Below are 26,165 nucleotides of genomic sequence, written 5' to 3'. Positions count from 1 at the left end.
TTAACTGTTCTAATAAAGTCAACTACCACTTGTTCATATGTTCAATAACCAAACAAACAAACGAAGCATTGTTTGTTGATGCCAGAAAAGTATAAAACAAAACATTTATTTTTTCTATTATAGATGAAAATCTTCATACCGATAAATTGTGAGCTACCCCATATGAAAGGTAGAAACTGGAAGTCATCGAGGCCCCATACACCTTGGCTTCCAGCTGGTTCCATCCTGTAAGTCCTCTGAAGTTTCCGCATCACTGAGAGATACCTAGGCAAAAAGACATGCTAAATTGCTCATGATTGAATGTGACAAGAGGTGGTGATAAACTGGGAGAAAATAAGCTTTAGAATGCAATGTATTTGTTTTACTCTTTTTTTTCTAAATTTGTAATTCTGGATAAAGAAAACAATTGGAAGCTATGATTATAGTTTCTTGGAACAACAAAGCAATAACACCAAGTAGTCTAGAGTAACTACTTACTTGTTAAAAACTTCAAAAACAATAGCCAGCTGATCATCTACTTTAAGAGCTCCAACCTTGCAGAGACAGCAGAGGAAAGCAGCAAAAGCAGCTTCATGACCTGAAGAGGAAAAACAGGACATGATATGTGACCAAAAACAGGGCACGTGCAGTTTCACTCCATGAGAGATAAGGGATATGGTGCTGTTGAGAAATTAACTTAATAATCCAAACATCCATCCATCCATCCATCCATCAACTATAATAGTAATTCTCAATTGAGTATGTCAATTTTTCATTCATATACAGTAAATTCACCTTTATCAATTTGTTTTGTGGAAGGTTCACATAAAACTCATGGAAGGAGTTTCTATTAAACCTCCTTGTTGAACAATACAAAAATCATTAAGGGACATTGGATACATTCAAATTTGTATTCTTTAGGAAATAATGGAAATTAAATAGTGTGCATCCAACTACTCATGGATTCCTCCATCCTGTTACTGTCTTTTGTGCTTGTTTTGAAACACCATCAAGTTCCACAAGATTGCAGTAAAGATTTCTTTTCTAGGGTGGCACGGTAGTCGAGTGGTTAGCACGTCCGCTTCCCAGTTCTGAGGTCTCCGGTTCGAGTCCAGGCTCGGACCTTCCTGGGTGGAGTTTGCATATTCTCCCCGCGCCCGCGTGGGTCTTCTCTGGGTACTTCGGTCTCCTCCCACATTCCAAAGACATGCATGGCAGGTTAATTGGGCACTCCGAATTGTCCCTAGGTGTGCGTGTGAGTGTGGATGGTTGTTCGTCTCTGTGTGCCCTGCGATTGGTTGGCAACCAGTCCAGGGTGTCCCCCGCCTACTGCCCAGAGCCAGCTGAGATAGGCGCCAGCAACCCCCGCGACCCTTGTGAGGAATAAGCGGTCAAGAAAATGGATGGATGGATGGATTTCTTTTCTAATAGAAGAGTGGTGCTCTGGCGCCATCTTGTGGACTTTTGGTGCTAAGGAACTATTTTGAAGTGAAGGGAGGAGCTTTAATCAAACATGTAAAAGCCCTTTCTAATGAGTGAATTGGCACCACCTTGTGGTTATCTATAAACAATTATGAAGCTTTTTATGGCAGCATCAATTGTGTGTGGTTTTTCACTATGACCCCTAGATGAACCCTATCCCTCGCCAACAGCAAGCAGTTAGTGTCTTCATGTTTCACAATCAAAACCGTTGCCAATACAACCCCTAGCAAAAGGTATGGGATCACCAGTCTTGGACAAGCACTCAGACGTTTTATTCTGTAGATTAAACTCAGACAAAAAGCATGAAACAGTCGGAAGGTCATTCCAAAGTGCAACATCTTGGCTTTCAGAAACACTATAAGAAATTAAGAACAAATTGTGCTGGTCAGTAAATGTTACTTTTATATAGAGCAAGTGCAGCAAAATAAATATGGAATCACTCCATTCTGAGGAAAAAAATATGGAATCACTCCATTATTGAGCAGAAAATAAAGACACCCAGTCAATTTCCTTGTTGCGTCCTTAATTGACTGCAAGCTGTCATAAAAGCCAGAGGTGGTGCAACTAAATAATAGTGATGTGCTTTGATTGTTTTTTTTTTCTTTGTCTGATTTTCATGATTCCATATTTCTTTCCTCAGAATGGAGAATTCCATATTTATTTCCCTGCACTTACGCTATAAAAGTAAGATTTACTGACCAGCACAATGTTTTTTCTTCATTTCTTTTAGTGTTTCTGAAAGCCAAGATGTTGCGCTTTGGAATGACCTTATGACTGTTTGATGATTTTTATCTGCATTTGATCTATAGAATAAAACGTCTGAGTGCGTGCTCGTCCAAGACTGGTGATTCCATACCTTTTGCTAGGGGTTGTATAACCATGGGGATATGGACCGGCCCTCCACCCCAGTGAATATATTAATTCATAAATGTTGAACCATAAATATATGGTGGTTCATTGTGCACTGTTTGCAGGCTATTTTTTGGGTGTTATATTTTGGCATTGTTATCATGTTAGAGGAGTAATGCATTGAGCAAACCAAGGAACAAACCAAGCAGTCTTAACTTAATGACAAATGACAAAGCTATAATCATGGGACATGATGGCAGTTTGAAAACTAAAATTTGGTGCAGCTTTAGACGCTGAATTGTACAACCTCAGAGGCATTCGATATTTAGAGATCCAATATACTCAATGCTTTGGAATGCACCACTGTAGTGATATACATGTGCATAATAAGAGCATAGTTCATTTAGTCCCATACTTTGTGTCAATCATTGCCTTTTTTTTTTTTGCAGATACAAATAAAAAGAATGATAATACCTGTTCCGTAGTCTATCCTGGTGGAGTTCCCCACGGACTCTTTCAGGTAGACAGCTATCTCTGGCGCTGCGGCTTGTTTGTCAGCAGGTAGCACTGCTGACACCAAGGCTTCTGCTTCCTGCGAACAGCAACATTACTTGGAAGTATCTACAAAAGATACTGAGCATCTGCTCAGCCTGAGTGGGTCAATATTGAGCTTGGTGGATTGGATGGGTGGCTCTGAGGATCTATAAAATCTCAGCTAAAATTACTTGCTGTATACTATGAATCTTAGGCTGTGTTCACTGCAGGCAAATGTCACCCAAACCAGAATTTTTTTTTGTCCAAATGCAACCTGTATTATTATTATTATTATTATTATTATTATTTTTAATAATGTCAGTCTGAACGGCTCAATTCCGATTTTTTCAAATCCGACCTGGGTCACTTTAATCTGGGATACGTATCCGAACTTTTGCAATGCGACCTCAATCTGAACGGCCAGGTAACACAGAACCGACCTGTACGCCATCAAAAGTGTGCTCCGAGCGGGAGGAGGTATTCGAGAGACATATGTGAATTTGCAAAGCTATTTTGAGTAACAGTTGTGACTTTATATTTGACTTTAAATTTCATCCCACTTGAAACATAAAGCATAATGTTGACATTGTGGTGATAATAGTAAATATGGCCACGGAGATGGTTCATTCATTACGTGAGGCAATGACATGATGTCAACTTTAGTAGTCGTCTCCATGAAATGAGGAGATCGAACAAGCTCGCCTAATTTTCCCAAATTATTATTTCTACCTCCTTCCGCATCGCTCCTGTTGTAGATATGAGATGATAAAAAGATGAGCTCCCATAACGGACTTATAAAAGTCTGTCCGTGATACACTGGACCATTCCGCAAACAACGTTGTGAGTGAAGTCGTCCCTTCTTCTGCGCAAGCAGGTCACTTTGAGGATGCATGTGGTTCACACAGCAGACAGACAGAGGTCACAATTAATATGTAATGTGAACGATTACAGCAAAACAAATCGGATTTGACCAAAAAATAAAAAATTGAAATTGAACATTAAGACCTGCAGTGGGAACCTAGCCTTAGTGTATTTGGCATTCAATCAACCTTGAAGATGACTGTGTGTTGATCTTGACACATTCACACAAATTAAATTGCATGTATGACATTACACATCCACATCGCAGATTTAACACAGATTAATGACATTAACATATAAAGCAGAGATTTAATGAGTCATTCACTGCCAGCTGTTTTCAAAGCATCCATCCCCCAATTTCCTAACGCTTGCTCCTCACGAGGGTCGCTGGGGTGCTGGAGCCTATCCCAGCTGGCTTCGGGCAGTAGGCGGTGTACACCCTGAACTGGTTGCCAGTCAATCGCAGGGCGCATAGAGACGAACAACCATCCACACTCACAAGCACAACTAAGGAACAATTCAGAGCGCCCAATTAACCTGCCATGCATGTCTTTGGAATGTGGGAGGAGACCGGAGTACCCGGAGAAGACCCACGTAGGCACGGGGAGAACGTACGAACTCCACCCATGAAGGCCGGAGCCTGGAGTTTTCAAAGCAGATATCCCCATATTGTAAGCTTTTTTACGGTATTCTTGAGCTTTCCAAAACCACTGAATATAGTGCTATGACAATATACTGTAACCTTGCAAAACAATATCATGAAATAACCAACCAAAGTAAACAGTTAACTTTCTTATTTCACCAGAAAAATATTATTTTAGAATTTAGTGCAGATTAGTGACTAAAGCTACATTACCATTAACTCATTCACTCCCAAAGACGTATTTATACGTTTTTTAGGTTTTTGTTTGCTAGAGTTTTTGTATGAAGGCTTTGATGCAGTTTCTGACCTGAAGTGGAAGCTTAAAGCGATGGTAGTTATTACAAAAAAAAGTTTCATTCATGAAACAGATGAAGCACACTTTTTTTTTGTTTTTTGTAATAACTACTATCGCTTTAAGCGACCACTTCAGGCCAGAAACTGCATCAAAGCCTTCATACAAAAACTCTAGCAAACAAAAACCTAAAAAACGTATACGTTTTTGGGAGTGAATGAGTTAATAGCCATATTGAATTTACTACGCTGATTGGATCTCTGTTTGGTAAGGTTTGCCCCATCTCAGAAACGCGCTTGATGCCGACAGTGACCAGACTCATCCGCTGGTTACAGCTATGCGTCTGGTTTTCACACTGGTGTAATGTAGCTATAAGATGTATGTGTGAACTGGTAGTTAGTGCTTGGTTATCTTAAGTGGTAATCAGTAGCGCTCTAATGCTAATCGCGATTGCTAACTGTTTAGGTATAGGATAATTTTGTAGGTCTTTAACTCATTCACTGCCAGTCATTTTAGAAAATTTGAAAATTTTCAATACTCACACGATATTACATTCAATAATTCAATAATTATATATAAACCGAATCTACCAAATAACAGAATAGACTCCCTACTTTTTGCCCCGTCCCATTCTTTCATAATTGACAGTAGAAAAAAAGTAGGTTTTACAAAATACAGCCATTTCTCCCATGGACTCTGAAACTGTGTTTATTTCGTATAAAATGGGGCAATGATGTCATCTACCGGTGGTTGGGCATCAGTAAAGTTGTTTCCAAGTTTGATATTTACAGTGGAGCATAATCAGATTCGCCCCCATTTAGCACCGCTCTAAAAAATACAATTGACAAGTATACTTGTCAAAGGCAGTGAATGAGTTTTAATGATGCATATGTATAAAACAGGTAATAAATTATGAGTACTTAGATACACTCAATTCAATGTACATCCTACCCTAGTAGAATAACACAAAAATGGTGTGGAATTACTCTTTAATTTAATGGAATAATCGATAGGATAATCAAGTTTAAAAATATAAGATGACAGAGACAGCATTGGATATGAGTATTGACAGAAAGATTAAAATATAGCGATATTCAACGAGGACTTGCATCTTTAAAGGAGGTGAAGGATTTATGAATTTTACTGGGTGCAAAGGGTCAAAGGGTGTGTCTGACTTCTTGCTGTGGAAGCTGTCAGATGTTGTTGTGTTGAGTAAAGAGACACAACTCGCTTTACATAGAGTTGTAATTCAGCATGTCTAATTATTCTTTACATAAACCTGAAATTGAACTGTTAGTCCTCTGTGAACCAACTGCCACATGAAAAAGGAACAGTATAGAGCCCCAAACAAGTAGTGGTACAGTACATGTGAGTGTTTTATGTGTGTATGCTGACTAACCTGGTCTAACTGAGCAAACCAGGTTCTGAAGGCTTTATTACCAAAGCGGGATGGCTGGTCAACAGGAGGGGTCTCATTTATCCATCTGTCCAGAGTCCCTAAAAGATCGAGGAGCTTCTCCACTGTCTATCATACAAAGTAACAATACAATAATGACTGTAGTCATAAGACAAGACAACTGGCTCATGTACAATATGTTTTAACCTGCTGCATCCCAAGGAAAACAATGTGCATAAAACCACCAATTATTTGTTACACAGTAAGTTTGGATGTTAGTCTTGTACAACATGAAGAATGTATCCAAACAATTCACAATCCCGGAACAGAAAATGCAATTAGAACATCATGAAATGAAGAAACTATTTTTCTGGTATAAACGAAAAGACAGCATACCTCTGACACTTTATAGTCACATGTTAGCTTCTTTCCTTTCACACTTTCATTAAGAGTCAGAATGAATCCCATGTAGTCAGCGTAAGCCTGTAAAAAGGATAATAATCTGCAGTTAACGTGCAGTCAGGCCAATGACTAAAATAAATGATTTTGATAAAACATTTGTTAAAAATGACAATAACCTCTTTCAAACTGACCACCGTGTTGTGATATGCTTATGGACATTTGATCAGTATTTACTGCTTCCTATTCTGGGTGGATCGTATATTCCTATCAACAGTTTTCTGTTTGTCATTGTATTGTGTTCTTTTATGTTTACTTAGATGTAGTATAGTGTGTTATTGTATGTTTATTGGATGCGTTTGTGAATTGTGCCCCAATGTTTGTTTTTTTCTGATTAGCAAAAGGTTTGATTGATTGAAGCTTGCATTCCACGTCTGCGATTTGTCTAAAAGGGACAAGCGAATAAATCCCAGCTCTAGTGTTATTCATCTGATGCGCCGATTCAACGGAAATGCTGTCTACCAACAGGACAGTCATTCACCTTAGACCGCTTCCACTTGCCCATGTCGGGCACCATGCTTATTTCTTTCTTGGGTACCATGAAAGGCATTGTAACCTCAAGTGATTCGCCCTCGGAACCAGCTCCTACAAAAAGACAAAGTCACATTGATTGAAATGTGTAGTAATTTAAAGTCTCCTAGAACAATCATACAAGCAAAATCGAAAAACATTATTGTACTGTGAATAACAGACTGAATATTTTTAGTGCTGTTTTTTTTTAAAAACAAAATTGCATGAAACTACGATCTATGACGGTGTAACGTAATGTGACAAAAACATTTCAACTGTGGGAAGTACGTCAGCCTGACTGTGGACTGAGGTTCTGGGTATGAATCTCAACACTCAATTGACCTTTCTGTGTGGAGTTTGCATGTTCTCCCTGTGTTAACATAAATTTTCTCGAGGTACTCAAAAACATGCATGACAGCATAATTAACGACTCCATGATTAAAACTGAATTATTTAAATGCAACTGTGAAGAATACTAAGTCAAGCTGACAACTCAGGGTTTATTATTGCATTCTATCTCGTAACTAAACGGACAACCCAACGTTTAATTAAAGCATAGGTCCACTTGGCATAATGCAGTAACACAAATGTACTTTAAACGCACATATCGGGGGGGGGGGGGGCAGCTTTGTTTGTGGACTCCACAAGACTTGTTATTTTATTATTTATCCAACGATTTAACGTTTACACGTTGATGTACAATGTGAACGTGTCGTATACATTATTTATTTTTCTAAATATTAGACACATGAGTAGAATCGAAACAAAGTACACAGACTCTGAAAACAAACATTTAGCTGAGTTTACCTGACTGCTTCTTTGATTCCGCCATGTCGAAGCTGTCAGTCTTCCTCGCGCATTACGAGGGGGAAAAATAGTGATGTGACTCGCTACCGCCATCATTGGGTAAGTACACGAATAAAAATGTTGAACTACTTTGTTTTTGTATAACTACTGTGCATATATTTAAACATACACACAACGCTTTCTGCATTCGTTATAGTGTTCATTCATAAAACTATATAATAATAAATAAAACAGTCAGTACTTTCTTCATGTGAACTATGTATGCCGGAAGTGCTCGTACAGTGCCAGTTCTGTTACTTTTGTACCTGAATTCATACTGTAGTTATCTAATCTGATCAGCGATCATAATACTGTATCTGCATGACACACATTTGTGACTTTCTAGTCGTATTCTGTATTTGGTTCGGCATCCGTCTTGTGGTTGTGTTTAGAGTTTATCCTCTGTTGGCGGTGCAACCTAAATACCGAATCGGAGCTTTCCGCTGGACTTCGGGCACTGACACAGGGGGCGTTTCTAAGACACATAATGTGGGGCATTTGCAGCAGAATGGTAAGAAATCTGTCTTTAGTCGAATCTTAACATGTTGCACAGTCTGCAATGATCATAACTGTTTGATCGTTTGTGACATAAACAACATAGTAGTGCGTTAGTTTGCTGAAGTGTCAGTTGTTGGTTACAGCAGTGTTTGCTCGCTGTTAGCACGTCGGCTAGCAGCAGTAATAAGCTATCTGGGTGAAAGGTTATTTGCGTTTTTGTCGTTTGTTTTTATGGGCTCCAGTACAGCTAGCTTACACATAGACAACGAATGGCAACGCCTTTCTCTCATACGTCTTTCTCTTTGAAGCGAATTTGTTTTACTTTGGCACGGAGAGAAATATTGACAGATTTTAACATACTATCAAATTGAACCGACTAAACAAAAGTTAAATCAGTGTGCAAATATCTACAGAAGCTTAAGTTGTGGTTGTTTACACATTCACACTGGTGCCACAACGCTGTTTATCAGCCAGAATAATCAGTGTTTGTTGTTCAAGCCTTACACTTAATTGTCAAAATAGCTAGAGTAGATTAATATTTATATAAAATCAAGGAGAGAAGAAAACGTTGCGTACTTTTTCTTGTTTGTGTATGTGACACAGTAAACGTCTATTCGTCACTTCACTTTGAAGCCTGATGCAAGTGCAGCCTGCCCTCTAGAGGTGACAATTATAAAATGCAGTACTGCATGTACAGTACTGGATAGCCAAAAAGCAATCGTTGTACTTGACCGTATTAAATAGAATACTTGATAATGAAACATTAGGGCTGAAAGAAAGAAATTAGGGGTGTAACTTTGGTACCACATTATATGTTAATTATTCTTAAGCGTATATGCAGAACAAGGCATTTTAGGTCTTTGTTTATTCTACTATTTGGATCACGAAAGGTGAGTTTTGCAATGTCATACAAACCTGCATTTTCTGTCGTGTGTACCAGCTGACTTTGGGCAAAAGATGGGTACAATCTGGACTGTCACTAATGATTGATCCCCAGTCATTTAGAGGGCACGTATAGGGAAGGCAATTTGTACAAAAAAAAAAAAAAGATTGTTCTAATCATGATTTCAATTATTACCATATTAATCGTGATTAATATTTTCTTCATAATTGAGGAGCCCTACCAATGGGCAATGTTTTGTAAAGAGGGAAGAAACAGTAGGTAAACGGAGAGAAAACACACGAGCAAAGCGACAACTAATACAGTACAGATTTAGACATGCACACTGCTAACTAAACTCTCATAGAAATATGGTCTTTTTATAGAATAAGCACACTTTGAAGTTTGCAAGGTAGATCTCTGGAAGACAATCACCAAAATAGTATTTTGAAAGTTATAAAGATCACATCCATGTCCTTTTCCACGTTTTTAGTTCAAACATCTACATGTATTGGATGTACCAAAACCGACATGATAAATCAGAAGAATGATTTTACATGTAAAATGAAACGATCTTATCTTATGTCCCAGGTAAAGGTGGGGATGGCGAAACCAGGGGGCCTGGTCAAACCCTGCCATTTGGTGAAGCCAGTTTCAGCAACCCGGATCACTGGGAGATACTTGACCCACCAGAAGGGGTTGCCCAGTCTGCCTATCCCGCCTCTGCAGCAGACCTTTGAGCGCTACATCACAGCCCTGGAGCCCATCGTGGAGGTGGACGAGCTGATGCACACAAAGGAACTAGTGGATGATTTTCAGAAACCTGGAGGAATTGGTGAAAGACTACAGAGAGGCCTGGAGAAGAGAGCGCAAAACACAGAGAATTGGGTGAGTTTGTAACAAAAAATAATGACCAGAAGACATACTTATGTTGCCATTTATATTCATGTTGTCGTATTAGTTGTACAATATCGTTATGTTTAAAATGATCTTTTATTTAGGACCATACAATGTCAGGTGTTTTATTGTGTCTGTGTAGTTGTCAGAATGGTGGGTGCAGGTTGCTTACCTCGACTACCGTTTGCCTGTGGTGATCCATTCAAGTCCAGGGTTGGTTTTGCCTCGAATGAACTTCAGTGACAAGCAGGGACAAATAAGGTGATCACACTACAGTATGATTAACTCATTTGCTCCTAAAGACGTATTTATATGTTTGTTTGTTTGTTTGTTTGTTTGTATGCTAGAGCATACATAAGGCATTGATGCAGCCTCTGAACTGAAGAGAATGCTTGAAGCAATGGTAGTTATTACTAAAACGCCCAGCAGGTGACATCAGCGTATAAGAGCTCAACCAGGGCCATGTTGCAACAAGCTCGTTTTGCCAGTCATTTCACCAGGAATGTGAATAATGATGAAACTTGGCTGAATTCTAATGCTAATTGCTGCAAAACAGAAACAAATAGAAATATCCTTTTTTTTTTCCTGACTCTAATCTATTTTTTGGTAGGTTCCATGTTTTTATAGCAATAGAACACAATAGTCTGTGGGCCATGCAAAATCAGTCCAAATTCAGTAAAACAGCCAGGAGCGAACGGGATTGCTTCAGTGAAAATGGCTGGGAGTGAATGAGTTAAAATATTTAAATAGACTCATGCTATCATGATATGTCAAGTCAAAGTGATAATTCTTAAAAGTTTACAAGTGAAATATAAAGTGACGTCTGACTAGTCTAATAAATAAATTCAACAGGTATTCCACGGTGGTCATTCAACCAACCATAGGTCGCAATTTAATTACGAAAGTACACATTTACCTTTTGGGCAAAAAAAATCGATCTCATGTGAATTTTTTTTTTTGTCTAAGGCGTATGCACTATAATTTACCATGTTCTGCAGTAGGTTGAGCAATTGCATTGATAAATAAATGTTCAGTGCTTGAAAACTGATAATACTCTATGTCCTGTCCTGTGTGACTGTGGTCATCTAAAACTGCATTATTTGTTTATTTTCGGTCTGCAGGTTTGCTGCCAAGCTGATTGCAGGTGTTTTGGATTTCAAGACAATGATTGACAAGTGAGTGCATGTAATGAAGTATCTTTTGTTTGTATTCTGTTTTTTAATGTACCACACATTTTGTAGTTTTGTATTACTATTACAACCCTTCAACAAATGAGCAACAATTAAAGCAGCTGTAAATTACACTGCTTATTAATAGGGATGTCACGATAAGGGCAATATCGTGATATTGTGATATTAAAACTGCCACACTATCGTCGTCGTCATGTTCACAATATTTAAAAGGAACATATTTGTTAAAGTCATGTTGATTTCCATTTGTGCAGTTCTAGCACCCTCTAGTGGCTAGGTTATTAGTGTAATTTAATTTTCATTAGGGATGTTTTGGCCTTCTATGTTTAAAATCTATGCTAACTGTTAGATGAAGGGGAATCTAATTTGCTTGTGAAGCAAGTAAGTGCCTCAATATTATTAGAGATTGTAGGTTGTTTATATGCATTCCTGTTATGTACAAAACCACAATATTGTGCTTTTTTTATTTTTATTTTTTAACAATATTGTGCCCTTTTTTAAACATCGCCAACACCCCCACAATATTGTGATAAGCATCGTATCGTGACCTTCATATCGTGATAATATCGTATCGTGATGTTTGGATATCGTTACATCCCTACTTATTAATGCCAAACAGTATACCAATATAGTACTACATTTAAGGTTATTTTAGAAAAATTAAAAATACACATATTGTCATAAATGCTGTATCGCTGTTGTTCAAATCAACAAGAGCTGTTGTACTACTGCAGTGAGACCATTCCGGTTGAGTACCTGGGAGGGAAGCCACTGTGTATGAATCAGTACTATGAAGTACTGTCATCCTGCCGTATCCCTGGTGTGAAGAGGGATGCTGTGGTGAACCATGCAAAAAGCTCCAGGCCCCCTAAACACATCACCGTTGTCCATAATTTTCAGGTGAGGAGCACAAATACGGTCTACTGTCGTCTGGCTGTGGGCTAATATTGGTGATCCCGACAATAAAATAATATTCTGCTCTTCAGACATACCGGTAATTAAACTAGAGGATTTGTGGGGATTTCTTTACAACATGAGGAATGATGATGTCAGAAGATCTGTCGCTGTCCTACTTAAGTACCATATGTAGGGCTGTGTAATTAATCAATATTAAAAAAAAAGATTATTAACTCATTCGCTCCCAGCCATTTTCACAAAAGCAATCCCGTTCGCTCCTGGCTGTTTTACTGGATTTTGACTGATTTTGCAAGGCCCACAGAATATTGTGCTCTATTGCTATAAAAACAACGAACCAACCAAAAGAAAAATTAAAGTCTCTTATTTCATTTCGAAAAAAAAGTATATTTCTATCTGTTTCCATTTTGAAGCAATTAGCATTAGAATATAGCTAGGTTTAATCAATTTTCACAAATATATTTAGAATTGTGAGTAATTAAGCTTTATTTTAATATGGCCCTGGTTGAGCTCCTTTGCTCTGCTGCCACCTGGCCGTTTGTGTAATAACTACCATGTTTTTCACCCTTCCTCTTCAGTTGAGAGGCTGCATCAAAGCCTTCTGTATGCTCTAGCATAACAAAGTAAATAAATAAATAAACGTATAAATACGTCTTTGGGACACTTAAAAAAACAAAACATATTTATAAATTATTGGGAGCAAATTAGTTAATACGAATTTTTGAATTTATTATTATTATTTTTTTTTTGCACCTTTCAATTCATTTTAAAGTAACTCATGAATTTTCATTCATCCAAAAGGACCTTGCATAATCATAGTGTTTCAAAGAATTTTACTTGTCTTAATATTTTTTTATTTGTTTGTTATGTTTAATTTTCTTGGAGCAAAAAAAAATTGTCATTCTGCACAGTGCACAAGCTGCACTCCAACTTCATGTTTTTGCCATCATAAACTAATACATATATATTATTGTAAATATATATTATTGTAAATTTTGTTTGGTCCAAAAGGAACTTACATAATTATGGTGTTTATATTTAGTTTTAATTGGTGTTTATATTTTTAAATGCGTAAATATTGTGTTTTATTTTTTATTCTTTGTTTTGTACCAAAAAATAAACAATTGTTTGAATATTTGTGATGTATAATCGTGATTATTTTTTCTACAATCGAGCAGTCCTAACCATATGTGAAATATTTTAGATTGGGCCTGTTTGTTAATTAGATATAGGGGTGTGAGTTGCCTAGTACCTGACGATTTGATCTGTATCACGATTCATAGGTCACGATTCGATTCGATACCGATTAATCCCGATATGAATTTACAAGTCAATTGTTAAGATTTTTTTTTACTCAATTTAGAAAATAACATTCAGTAAATTTGTACATGTACACTGTAAGATTTGTATGAAAATTTATTATTTATTGATCTGAAACTTCAGTGTTATAACTGTGAGCCACTGTATTTAACAAACAGGTTGTAACCTTTTTCATGTTAGAACAGCATTGAAATAAAATATTAAGGCTTAATGTTCCATTAATATAACATTCTTCCATGCTTAAGGTGTGAAAGTTATACATTTTGTTGAATATTTTTTCATCAAAAATGTATGTTAAAAAATCGATTCGGCTGCCTATTGAATCGATTCGAGAATTGTGTGCTGTAGTATCGCGATATATTGCCGAATCGATTTTTTTTAACACCCCTAATTAGATACATAACAGTTTCTTCCTCTCTCTCTCTCATTTTTGAATTTAGTTCTTTGTGCTGGATGTGTACAACAGCGATGGGACACCACTGACCGCTGAACAGCTCTGTGTTCAGCTGGAGCGGATCTGCAGCTCCTCTCAACAGACCAACGCGGATCCTGTGGGCATCCTCACCACCCAACATCGGGACGCTTGGGGCAAGACCTATGTTGACCTCATCAAGGGTAAGTGTAATTTCGCAATACAGTGTTATTAATAAACATTTTTTTGTCCTTTTTGTACATTATGCTTACTTGAAAGGTCTGAGCTGTTTAGTACTATCATCATCAAGAGATAACATTAGATGATTAAAATTTAATGTCTTCCACATGGATTCCTTAAATTTGGATTTCTTAATCAATTTGTTTATTTAGATCGGACCAACAAGGAATCTGTGTCGGCTATTCAAAGGAGCATATTCACACTGTGTTTGGATGGGCCGATGCCTCAAGTGCCAGAAGATGCTTATCGCAGCTGTGCGGCAGTGCAGATGTTGCATGGAGGAGGGAGTGTGTGGAACAGTGGCAACCGCTGGTTTGACAAAACACTGCAGGTGAAAAGGAACTCTCAAACTGGGCCTCCAGGCTAGTAAAGGTTTCCTGTATCGAAGTTGTTTAATTCACATGATGTGCTCTCAAATTGCTAGTTGTAAAGAAGAAGAATGTTTCTTTCAGTTCATTGTTGGGGAAGATGGGACATGTGGTGCCAACTATGAGCATGCCCCAGCAGAGGGCCCACCCATTGTAGCCCTGATTGACCATGTTGTGGAATACACGTAAGTAGTTGACAATAAATGTTGCATACTGTGCAGTCAACGTGACCCCACAGAAAACACACGGGGACTGATTTACAAAAAAGGTTTGCTGCTGCAAAAACAGGCACAAACTTGTTTCCTCCCGCAAATATGTGAAAGCTGATCCACCCGGGATAGCGTCTGTCAAACGCACAAATTTGCAGCACAGTTTATTTTAGACATTGTTGAAGGAGAATATGCATATTAGCGATGTCACGATAAGGGCAATATCATGATATTAAAACTGACACAATATCGTCGTCGTCATGTTCACAATATTTAAAAGGAACACATCTGTTAAAAAAGTCAGGTTGATTTCCATTTGTGCAGTTCTAGCACCCTCTAGGCTAGTTTATTAGTGCAATTTAATTTTTATTAGGGATGTTTTGGCCTTCTATGTTTTAAAATCTATGCTAATTGTCAGATGAAGGGGAACCTAATTTGCTTGTGAAGAGATCAATGTGTGCTTGCATTAGCAAGTAAGTGCCTCAATATTGTTATTAGAGATTGTAGGTGGTTTATATGCATTGCAGTTATGTACAAAAGTACAATAATGTGCTCTTTTTTTAGTATGAGCTATTTTTTACAATATTGTGATCTTTTTTAAATATCGCCAACGCCCCCACAATATCGTGATAATTATCGTATCGTGAACTTCATATCGTGATAATATCGTATCGTGATGTTTGGATATTGTTACATCCCTAATGCATATCGGTGAATTTAGCAGAAGTCATGAGACTTATCAACCCTGAGACCTATTGGATAGTTTTGTGTCCTTTTTTCTTTTATTTATTTATTTTTATTTTTATTTATTGTTTTTTAAGTCCACTAAGGTTGAACCTGAGTTTAATTTAGTGGATACGAATACACATTGTTACTTATTTTCTCTGCACACATGCATATAATTACACAAACACCAACAAACTTATCCTTTGCTAAACGATTCTCAATTAGCATTAGCCCTGATTAAACTCAAATCACTTACTTGTGTACTTTTCCTGAAAATCACTTCATAGTCCAACATAATGAAAAATCCAATTTGATCACAATATTAAGGCACTTAATTAGCACTTCATCATATGTTTACGAAACCTGACGTATTTGCTTGTCTCATTCAAACATATTGAGTTGTCAAAGCCTACAATGGCCATTGATGCAACATACTAACGGTACCGTACACCCACAGAAAAGTTTTCCAAATATCTCACGTTATGCTCCAAGATCCCGCGCCGTCACCCTAGTTCCATTCCATCCCATTCAAATCCATAAACGTCCGAATTGAGTTCGTTTTTACCTCCAGCTTCCGTTCAAACTACCTTCCGAAGTTCCGTCATTGTGTCAATTTGACTTGGTTTTTGCACACTTGGTGGCATAAAACTGGAGTATAATAGCCCTTACTTACAGCAAATGCTGAATTTATCATGCCTGCACGCTACTTGGAGGAGTGAGGGGAGAAAAAAAGACAACAACAAAAAAACAGGAGTCTTGCTCTGTTTAAATGTAAGTAGATACACCTTCCTATTGCTGATGCGTCGGGCCACCCGCCATCTTGCATGTGTCTTGCTGGCGGCAATAAATAAAATTAATTAAAGCTATTATTTATTTAGTGATTTTGAAGCGGATTGTTTTGTTACAAACGTAAGACATGTAGTAAAGTTAATTTTCTGCCTTTTCAGTCTAAAGACACCACAAACAAACCCTAAGAAGCAAATTTTTAAGTGCAACATTACACCAGATGGACAGATGCATCCTATTCTCATGTTTTTAGGGACAAGTAAACGCTCCCGATTGCATATTATTTAAACTTAATTTAACTAACAACATACACGATCAGAGTAATTGGACACACAATTTATTGGGAGATCACACCTGACTTTCCCACCAAAAGCCTGCACAATATTTTTGAGTGAACACGCAATTTAGAGCCTGCTATTTGAAATCTTCGTGAATTAAGCCCTATGTTTTGTATCACGTGATAACAGGAGGAAGCCAGATATGGTTCACTCTCCCACAGTGCCTTTGCCTATGCCCCAAAAACTGCAGTTCAACATCACACCTGAGATTAAGAAGTACATTGAAGAGGCCAAACACAGCATGAATGCGTGAGCACTGTTTTTTTTCCCACTTCCCGATCAATAGTCATATTTAAATCGCTCAGAGATTCACTTGTATGAATGACTGATATTAATTTCACTACAGACTGGCTGATGACCTGGATATGAGGGTTATTGTGTTCAGCCACTTTGGAAAAAATGTTGCAAAAGCCCACAAGATGAGCCCTGATGCATTTATACAGGTGGCATTACAACTGGCTTACTACAGGTGAGGTGCATGAAAAGCCACGTTATACACCATTAAAAATGTTTGCTCAAATGAAGCTGATAATACTGACCAACTAAGCAATGATCCAAAACTTATTACATAGCTGATGATAGCGATCATATGATATTGTATGTTTTCATTTCCCGTGTATTACTATCATGTTGTTGTTTTTTCTGCAGAATGTATCAGCATTGTTGTGCCACATATGAAAGCGCCTCCCTGCGTATGTTTAGACTTGGTCGCACTGATACAATCAGATCAGCCTCGAGTGCCTCTGCTGATTTTGTAAAGTCCTTCGATGATCCAAACAAACAGGTGTGAGATGCTGCTCTTTGAACTTTATTTAGAAACCTTATGTTCCACGCACTCCTCCAAGAGCTGTCACCTGATAACGGGGCGGAAGAGTTTGGGTGTCCAAAATGATCCTAGAGCTAAGTTGTGGGCTTTATGCCAATAATAGGGTCACCAAGGTTAAAGAGGTCTTAGGTGAGGGGCCAGGCAAAAGCATGGCTCAAATGACATCCAATCAAGTTGAAGACCGACACAGTTCACCTGTTTTCTGGGTGTAGTCATGTGACGCTTTCAAGCTGAGTCCTTAGGCACTGTGATGTCACTTTCAGTCGACAGCAATTGGCAGTAGCAGGCAAAATGGCAGACCCCAGAGATGGATTGAAAAAAAAAAAATGTGAATTTTCCTGCTAAAGTCATATTCCACAATTCTATTCTACAATATTACTATATATTTTTTTCAAGCTCAAAGTTGCACTTTTCTTTCATAGGTTCACTGGCACCCAAATTTGGCATTCCCTAAAATCGTGTTGACAGCTATGAACAATTTCTGGGAGCATTCAAAACTTTTGCTTCGAACTATGGAAAAGTTGTTCTTTTTAGCCAACACTTGGTGACCAAAGGCAGTAAATACTCAATGTTTTTCTTGGTCTTGTTTTGTTTTTTTGTTTTGTTTTTTTTTTTGTTTTTTTTTAAATAAATCTCTCCAAAAATGCGACTTGTACTTTGGAGTGATTTATAATCTGAAAAATATGGTAGTCAGAATACCGTTTCGATTAATGGGGGTACATAAGAACATATTATTGTCAAGAAAATATTTGGCTTCCTCTTTGCGTTTATTGATTACCTTTAAATAGGGATGTTCGATACCACTTTTTTTCAGACCGATACCGATACTCAGACCCTCAGTACTCACCGATACCGATACCAACTGCCGATACCAGTGACAAATAAAAATAAAAAATCACTAAAAGATATTTTTAAACAAATATATTTCCTTTAATTTTGACCAAAAAAAAAACAGCACAGTCACTCATCAATAGTCTTAACGCTCAAAATAAAACACAAAAATGCTCTTTTAGATTCACAATTTTGAAGTATTTCCAAACTGGTGAAGTTTTGGTGAAAAACTGCTGCAAGCTAGCGCCAGTTACAGGCAAGGAGGACTCACTTAACGTCTTCCCCCTCTGCCATCGGTCGCTTGTACTCGTCTGCGTCACGAGTACTCGAGTACTTGAAAAAAAAGGCTGGTATCGGCCCGATACCGGTACCTGATATCGGTACTCGCCCATCCCTACCTTTTAAGTATGTATGGGCCTGTCTCAGTGCTATATACTGCTAGTTTTAACCCCTTATGCGTTTGCCACGGCACCAGATCCTCTCATGGTTGGGGGGTTCTGGTTGATCCAAAGTCGCCGATAAAGCTACACTAAGGAGCTTTCAGTTTACGTTGATTATGGCAGCGTCATATGGACAAAGGCGGTATTGTTATGTCTGAAGGAAGACCATATTCCCTATGAGGACAAGAACATTGTGTTGTTTTCTAGCTCGCCCCAGCAAGTGAAATCCAGGTCAGTTTAGATCCTTGCCTGACCTTTTATTTGGATAGCTTCCTTTTTCCTTTTTGTCTCATCAGACAAAGCTTTTCAGTTGTTTTGCAGCTTCTGGTAGGAAAGCAGTAATTGTGGGTCGATATTCAAATTGACTTGCGTCTTTGTAACGAATGGGGAAAGGTGGAAGTAACGTATGCCATAAAGAAGTTCGCACATTTGTAGTTTTTTGTGTGGCATCCTCCTTAAAGTTGCTTAGTGCTAGTAAAAATGATACAACACCAAGGCCATGGCAAAGGTACCATTCAACTATTTTAAGTCGATATTTCATCAGAAGAATTATGAAAATATGTTATTAAGGTTGAAAAGTTCCTTAGTGCTACTTTAAAACTAAACATGATGGAGCATTCTCCATCAGGGCACCTAAACTTAAGAACAACGCGCCAAAGTAGCTGTGATACACAAAATTTGTGACATCTTTTAAATGTCTTCATAAGACCCTCTTTTAGAGTTTCTTTGATGTATTTCAAAATGTATGACTCTATTTTGACCACCAAATATCTGCCATCCTGGTCTCAGTTGAGTTTATTGGGTTGCCTGAGGTTTCCATTCATTGGTTTGTTTTGTTTTTGGGTGGGGTCTATACGACCAGCATGGCAATCCTCGTCTTACTTTATGTATGTGTTTCTGTTTGTCAAAGCACTTGTTTTAAAGGTGCTATTATGCTATTCAAATGAAATTATTAATATTAAGGAAGCATCTGTGTACAAAATAGATCATGTATTCAGATGTACTCTTTATGTTAAGTCTTTTACTGCCACACGTTATCCATAAAACAACTCCCACAGAGCCAGCCGATTTCAAGCAATTACAGAATATTGTGTGCTTTATCGCATTCTTTCATTAAGGGAAAAAAAACAAAAGTATTTTTCTTATTCCGTTCTTTACTAATCACCATTTGAAAATAGGTAATTTGAGCAAAAATTGAAAAGATGAGAAAATAAGCTTTTTGTGAAAAGATACACTTTCATCATAACAGTGACTTTGACACTAATATTTTTTGTTTAGTGATACTCTGTCAAATAGATTTAATGTGACAAAGGCTTTGATCATTCACGTCATCCTTGAAAACGTTCTATTTCATCAGTCGTCATGTTTCATTGTAATTTCATACACCGGCAGCCCATTGAAAAGAGATATAATGCTGCCATCTGCTGGCCGTAGTTAGTGGCTGTTTTTGATTCCACAACCCATTGACCAGGCAGCGCTGCATTTCACATTGATAAAAAAAAAGTAGTTGACGTCACTTAACGCTTATGGCGGCATACGTCGTAATTTTACTAATCGTTATCAAACGTTTTTGGCGGTTAAAGAGTTTTAAACAGTGATGCACTTTACACGGTTAAGCTGGAGCACTGTCGTATTTCTCTTTCTTGCAGAACACAGAGAAGGCGGCTCTCTTGGAAAAAGCTGTAAACGCACACAGGTCTTATACAAACCTGGTAAGTGTTTATGTTGCCTTCTCAGTTCCTGTTGAAAAGTATATGTTTTCAATGTTTATGGATTTTTTTGAATGTACCACTTACATCGTTACGAAAGTTGGATGAATGGATGGATGGATGGATGGATAGATCTGCTGCACTAACGTACTAATTTACCAAGATCACTATAATATCATTGTGTGCAATCTGAGTTATTACATTTAAGATCAGAAATGTACTGTTTCTGGAGGACAATAGTAGTCTTGCCCTAGAACTGCCAGTAAGTGTCTTGCTAAAGTGCCTTATATGCATGGAGATATAGTATATTTTTCAGTGATGATAGTATTACTCATTGTTGATTTTTATTTTTTTGTTGTGGATTTGCAAGTTCTAGTTCTGTACGCCTGCAATTATGATTAGTTAACATGGACAATTACACTTTTGTCTTTTCAGGCAATCAGTGGTCAAGCCATTGACCGACATCTACTTGGTCTGAAGATGCAGGCTGCTGAAGAAAAGATCTCAATTCCTGATGTTTTCAAGGATCCATCCTATGCCAAAGCTTTACACTACCGCTTATCTACAAGTCAGGTATATTTTGTCAATGATTATATAGAGAAACTGTGCACAAGTCTTGGGTTTTGCAATGCTATAATAATGTGCAATTATTTAGAGCAGGGGTAGGGAACCCTGGTCCCCGAGAGCCACTGTCCTGCCTGTCTTCCATGTTTCCCTCCACCAATACAGCTGATTTGATGAACTGGATCGTTATCAGGCTTCTACAGAGCTTGCTGCTCATGATAATGATGATAACGAGTCATCTGTGTTGGAGGGAGACATGGAAAACAGGCGATACAGCGGCTCTCGAGGACCAGGGTTCCCTACCCCTGATTTAGAGATATGATCAAAGACTTACAAAGGGCTGTACGTATATCAAGATCTGTAATTCCAATCCAGGCTCAATTCATTGCTATTCACAATTGGCTTGCAGCCATTTTCACTGAAGCAACCCCCTTCGCTCCCGGCTATTTTACTGGATTTTAACTAATTTTGCAACATCCACAGAATATTCAGTTCTACTGCTATAAAAACATGGAACCTACCCAAAGAAAGATTAGAGTCACTTCTTTCATCAGGGAAAAAAAGTATATTTCTATGTTTCCATTTTGCAGCAATTAGCATTAGAATCTTAGAAACTTATCAACTTATCTAACGAGCATTAGAAACTAGGTTTCATCATTATTCACAAATTTGCTTAGAATTGTGGGGAAACAGCTTGTTTTCATCATGGCCCTGGTTGATATATTAAACTCTGCTGCCACCTTCTGGCCGTTTTTATAATTACTACCATTTTTTTTTCCACCCATTCTCAGCAGTTGAGACGCTGCATCAAAGCCTTCTGTATACTCTAGCATTAAAAATAAAAAAAATAAAAAAAGTATAAATACGTCTTTGGGACACTTAATACATTTAAAATACAACATATTTATACGTTTGTGGGAGCGAATGCATTAATGGCAAACACATGGCAAGGGCACTGCTTAACCGTGGTTAACAACCCAGAGTAAACTAAGCTCCGCCCCATCATTAAAAGATGTTAGGACAGGTAAGGTATATCTATTCAACATACGTCCTTGACACCAATTTCTACATTCCTCTTTAGAGATCGACCGATATGCTTTTTTCAGGGCCGATACCGATTCCGATTATCGGTAGTCAAGGAGGCAGATAACCGATATTTGAAGCCGATATTCATTTGCAGTAAAAGTTAAAATGTTGGCACCAAATTTTTGAATAATGCAAACCCTAACCGTTCTTTACAATGGATTCTCACACTACACTTTTCATTTTACATCCTTCTATCTGCAATAAGACGTTGGTGGCGGGGGGAGTTAAATGTGGGGGCCAATGTGACATTACCTTTTATAGCATTTGGGATACTTGTAGTTTTATTCTATAAATGTTATATTTTTATATTTTGAAGTAATAGGAGGAACCCTGTCATTCAAAATGTGCATCAGCTGTGGCATTACTTATTACTACAGCAAAAATAAAAATAAAAAATTCCATGAGAAAAACTATTCATCCCTGAACACCATACAGTTCTTGTAGACCTTATTATGATTATTGTTATTGTTACCATATAGACAGTTTTGATAAGCTGAGGATCTTAAATCGAGAACAGCAATATCATGCTACTCCTCTCTACAAGAGAACTGTCAAAAGACACTTCATCATGTAGTTTACTGCCACTTAGGATGCCCCAATCAACGCAGAAAAAGGGTTGAGTAAAATAACTTGGTTATAATAATAGTAAGAATAACTTGGTTAAACAGACATTGTTGCGGTGGACCGCTGCCAGTTTCTGCTGTTTAATGTGTTTTACACTTATAGACACGTGTGTGTATATGGGCACACTATTCTCTCACTACTGTACTGTACTGTATCACTTAATGGCACAGATGTACTTGTCTAAGTAATAACTGGGCTGCAACATTGCTAATTCACATTAACAAGCACTATCTTAGCTGTCCACATGAATAGTTACTAACACACGAGAAAGTTATACAACACACCAAACATGAGCTCATTATTCAAAGTATGATGCACGTAATGAAATTACATCACTGAACATTAATTGCAGCCGTGTACGGCCGTAGATGTTACATATTAGTGGCATCCATTGAGAGGATAATGTCCCAAATGACGGCAGACATGACGTGAAAAGAGAGACAAAACGAGCAAATAAGCACACTATACTTTAGTGCACTTCTCTACTAATGCCAAACATACGGAAGAGGACACGTTCGTGTAGTTAAACGGTGTTTGAGACACTTAATTTGTTACGGAGCGGACTTTAACGAGGTGCACAACGAGCTGTCAATCAAATCGACGTCGAAGCTTAAGGCACTCAATGGCAAACCAGTGCGACAAATAAACACAATATAAAGTAACTAAACGCTATTTAGTGTCATTGTGGCATCTCACTGCATAATAACCGCTATGCAACAAGTAATGGACGTGACCCAGAATGCAATGTGTGCGTCACGAGAGGTAAATATAATGACGTTACTCTACTCTTAACATGGAACTAGACAATATAATAATGACAACTGTTAATATTTGGAACCTTTCTAACAAACATTATTTACTTAATTAAGTGAAAATGTGTGTGATTCCCTCCCCGAGTAGTTCAAGTAGCGAATTAGCTACTGGGTGTTAGCCTACATGCTAAGCTGAACACACCACTGTTAGCTAGCGGGGATTCAATGCAAGGCAATGCAGCTCCATTCATATAGTGCATTTAATACACAACATAATTCAATGTGTTTAGCTTATCATGGTGAAACGATCGGCGGAGTCTCTTCTCTTTTAACTTACCTTCGAAGCATGTGTCTGTCGCGTTGTGTACGTGGGTGCGTGTGTGACCGGCTACTGTGATACAGGCATACACTACTGATTGGTTCTGGCTCTTGCACGGCTAACCAATCAAATGCTGCTATGGGCGTTACATTGCTGGAGTTGGACTCCATAACAGACAGAGACGCTCTGGGCTGCATTCGAAGCGAAAAGACGGAGTTTTAAATGGATCGCTCATATCGGCCGTCAGATTAATAAAACAGACCGATACCGATATGTACCAATATGTCAAATATCGGCCCCGATTATCGGCCCGACCGATTATCGGTCGATCTCTATTCCTCTTAGCCAGGGTTTGATTCCATTTTATATCATCTCAAAGGTTGGATAGGTTTCACAGAAAATGAATGTGAATCGGTGAATTTGTGAACCGTATTGTGCTTTGCTTATTTGGGCATCAAAAACACTTGATTATTTTTTTTCCCCCAAAAGGTGCCGTCCAAGACTGACTGCGTCATGTGCTTCGGCCCTGTTGTACCTAATGGATATGGCGTCTGCTACAATCCCATGAACGACCACATCAACTTTGCAGTGTCAGCATTCAATGGGTGCAAAGAAACAAATGCAGCTGATCTGGCGCAAGCTGTGGAGAACGCACTTGTTGATATGAGGACACTGCTGGAACAAACTCCAAGAGCCAAACTGTGATACTTGCTGAAAAAAAAACTTGGTAGATCGAGACCAGGTTTAGTGTGCACGGAAATAACTTGAAGGAATTGGCCTCATTTCACAGATGTTAAATCTACACTTTTTTTTTTTCTTTTTTAAGATCTGTTCTTTAGCATGTCTTGAACCTTAGCTATCTCCTTATGGAGAGTCAAATCATGCAAAATCAGAGTCAAATCATTGCTACGTAAAATCAAAATAAAATTAAATAATGGTATTCTTTCTGTTAACTCAAGGTCAACCATGTGGTGGTAAACTATACATATAGCGAGTCATTTATAATGCCAGAAAGAAAACATTGTGTTAGAAAAGCCAGTGTTTTCTGCAAGAAGAACCTGTGCTCTGCAGATAACGTATGCACAAGTGGATAGTTTTGCTCCCTCCTATCCCTACTTAAAAATAACATTTTATTGTCCTATTTGCTGGTTTTAAACGGTGACAGGACTGTGCCTTGTATTATGTTGACACTTGACACTTTGGCCCATGTAGCATGGAATTTTACTTTGAATGGTCAGTTATCTTTTTTTGTACAAGATGGAATGTGGAATGTCTTTAATACAATAAAATTGTGTAAAAGTGATTGACAATTTGTGTAATATGATCAAGAGTTAAACTCAAATAGAATATTTAATGATCATCTGGTGTATTTTATTGTAAAGGAACTTGGTCCGATGTTTAAAACTCATTCACTCCCAAAAACCCTCTTCGCTCCCGGCTGTTTTACTGGATTTTGACTGATTTTGCAAGGCCCACAGCACATTGTGTTCTATTGCTATAAAAACATGGAAAACCTACCAAAAGAAAGATCAGAGTCTCTTCTCTCATAAGGAAAAAAGAAGTGAATTTCTATCTGTTTCCATTTTGCAGCAATTAGCATTAGAATATAGCTCATTTTTCATTCCACACAAATCTCTTTAGAAATGTGGGGAAAACAGTTTGTTGCAACATGGCCCTGGCTAATCTCTTATACTCTGCTTCCACCTGCTGGCCATTTTTGTAATAACTTCTTTACTGCTACTACTTAAACCGCTCTCTTCAGTTCAGAGGTTGCATCAAAGCCTTCTGTATACTCTAACATAAAAAACAAACAAACGTATAAATACGTCTTTGGGACACTTAATATTTACAGTCGAACATATTTATACTTTTTTTGGGAACAAATGAGTTAAGTGGTCCTGCGATTGGCTGGCGACCAGTCCAGGGTGTCCCCCGCCTACTGCCCAAAGTCATCTGACCTAGGCTCCAGCACCCCCCGCGAACCTTGTGTGCTTATTCAAGCGGCCAAGAAAATGGATGAGTTAAGTGGCGTTTGCCTCCAATTACTGGGGGTCTTTTTTTTTTTCTTTTGTTTTAACTGAAGATTTGGGTTTGATAAATTTGATGAAGATTCTACTGATTATTTTGGGATCATTTTTCCTGTAAATTGTCAGACAGAAAGGTCTTGAAAAAAAAAAAAATCTTTAATAAGACGTCGAAAGTGTTTATTGAAGTCTTTATTACCGCAAGATAAACAAACAAACAAACAAACAAAAAAACTCATAAGCAAAAACTTACTAAGTGCCTTCATACAAAAAGGTACTTTGTTGCTTGAAGAGCTGATTTTCTTCAGCATTGTCAGGGAAGCCGGTTAGAGTTGATGGGAATATGTATGGAGCTAAATA

At 37.9% G+C, this 26,165-nt stretch overlaps 2 protein-coding genes across 7 annotated transcripts in view; one reads left to right on the top strand and one right to left on the bottom strand.

The window, feature by feature from the left end:
• ptpa (protein phosphatase 2 phosphatase activator) overlaps positions 1-10,427 on the bottom strand; it is a 38,801-nt gene extending 28,374 nt beyond the window's left edge. The window contains exons 1-8 of one of the 2 annotated variants that reach the window (XM_077498602.1): positions 10,299-10,427; positions 9,787-10,084; positions 6,977-7,080; positions 6,433-6,519; positions 6,040-6,165; positions 2,785-2,902; positions 478-577; positions 140-264 (exon numbers count right to left, since the gene is read on the bottom strand). In XM_077498602.1, the coding sequence (XP_077354728.1) occupies positions 140-264; positions 478-577; positions 2,785-2,902; positions 6,040-6,165; positions 6,433-6,519; positions 6,977-7,045 (625 nt within the window). In that variant the 5' untranslated portion in view covers positions 7,046-7,080; positions 9,787-10,084; positions 10,299-10,427. Of the gene's footprint in view, positions 1-139; positions 265-477; positions 578-2,784; positions 2,903-6,039; positions 6,166-6,432; positions 6,520-6,976; positions 7,081-7,812; positions 9,695-9,786; positions 10,085-10,298 lie in introns of those variants that run through there. The other variant, XM_077498601.1, reaches the window with a different exon arrangement.
• Positions 7,857-25,084, top strand: crata (carnitine O-acetyltransferase a). Of its 5 annotated transcripts, none has more exons than XM_077498599.1 (14): positions 7,857-7,911; positions 9,821-10,117; positions 10,269-10,387; positions 11,248-11,301; positions 12,051-12,216; positions 13,992-14,166; positions 14,356-14,534; positions 14,656-14,756; positions 16,760-16,879; positions 16,977-17,099; positions 17,279-17,414; positions 20,377-20,439; positions 20,872-21,009; positions 24,271-25,084. In XM_077498599.1, exons 2-14 carry the CDS (start codon positions 9,833-9,835, stop codon positions 24,484-24,486), a joined length of 1,875 nt encoding a protein of 624 aa, XP_077354725.1. In that variant the 5' UTR covers positions 7,857-7,911; positions 9,821-9,832; the 3' UTR covers positions 24,487-25,084. The 5 variants fall into 5 exon arrangements, with proteins under 5 accessions (XP_077354725.1, XP_077354723.1, XP_077354724.1 ...); XM_077498597.1 differs by lacking the exon at positions 7,857-7,911 and adding an exon at positions 7,925-8,362; XM_077498598.1 differs by lacking the exon at positions 7,857-7,911 and adding an exon at positions 8,395-9,012.
• Positions 25,085-26,165: the final 1,081 nt, after the last annotated feature.

This window comes from Festucalex cinctus, chromosome 15, assembly GCF_051991245.1.
Source record: "Festucalex cinctus isolate MCC-2025b chromosome 15, RoL_Fcin_1.0, whole genome shotgun sequence".
NCBI classification, from domain to species: Eukaryota; Metazoa; Chordata; class Actinopteri; order Syngnathiformes; family Syngnathidae; genus Festucalex; species Festucalex cinctus.
This window is presented reverse-complemented; position numbering and strand designations above follow the sequence as displayed.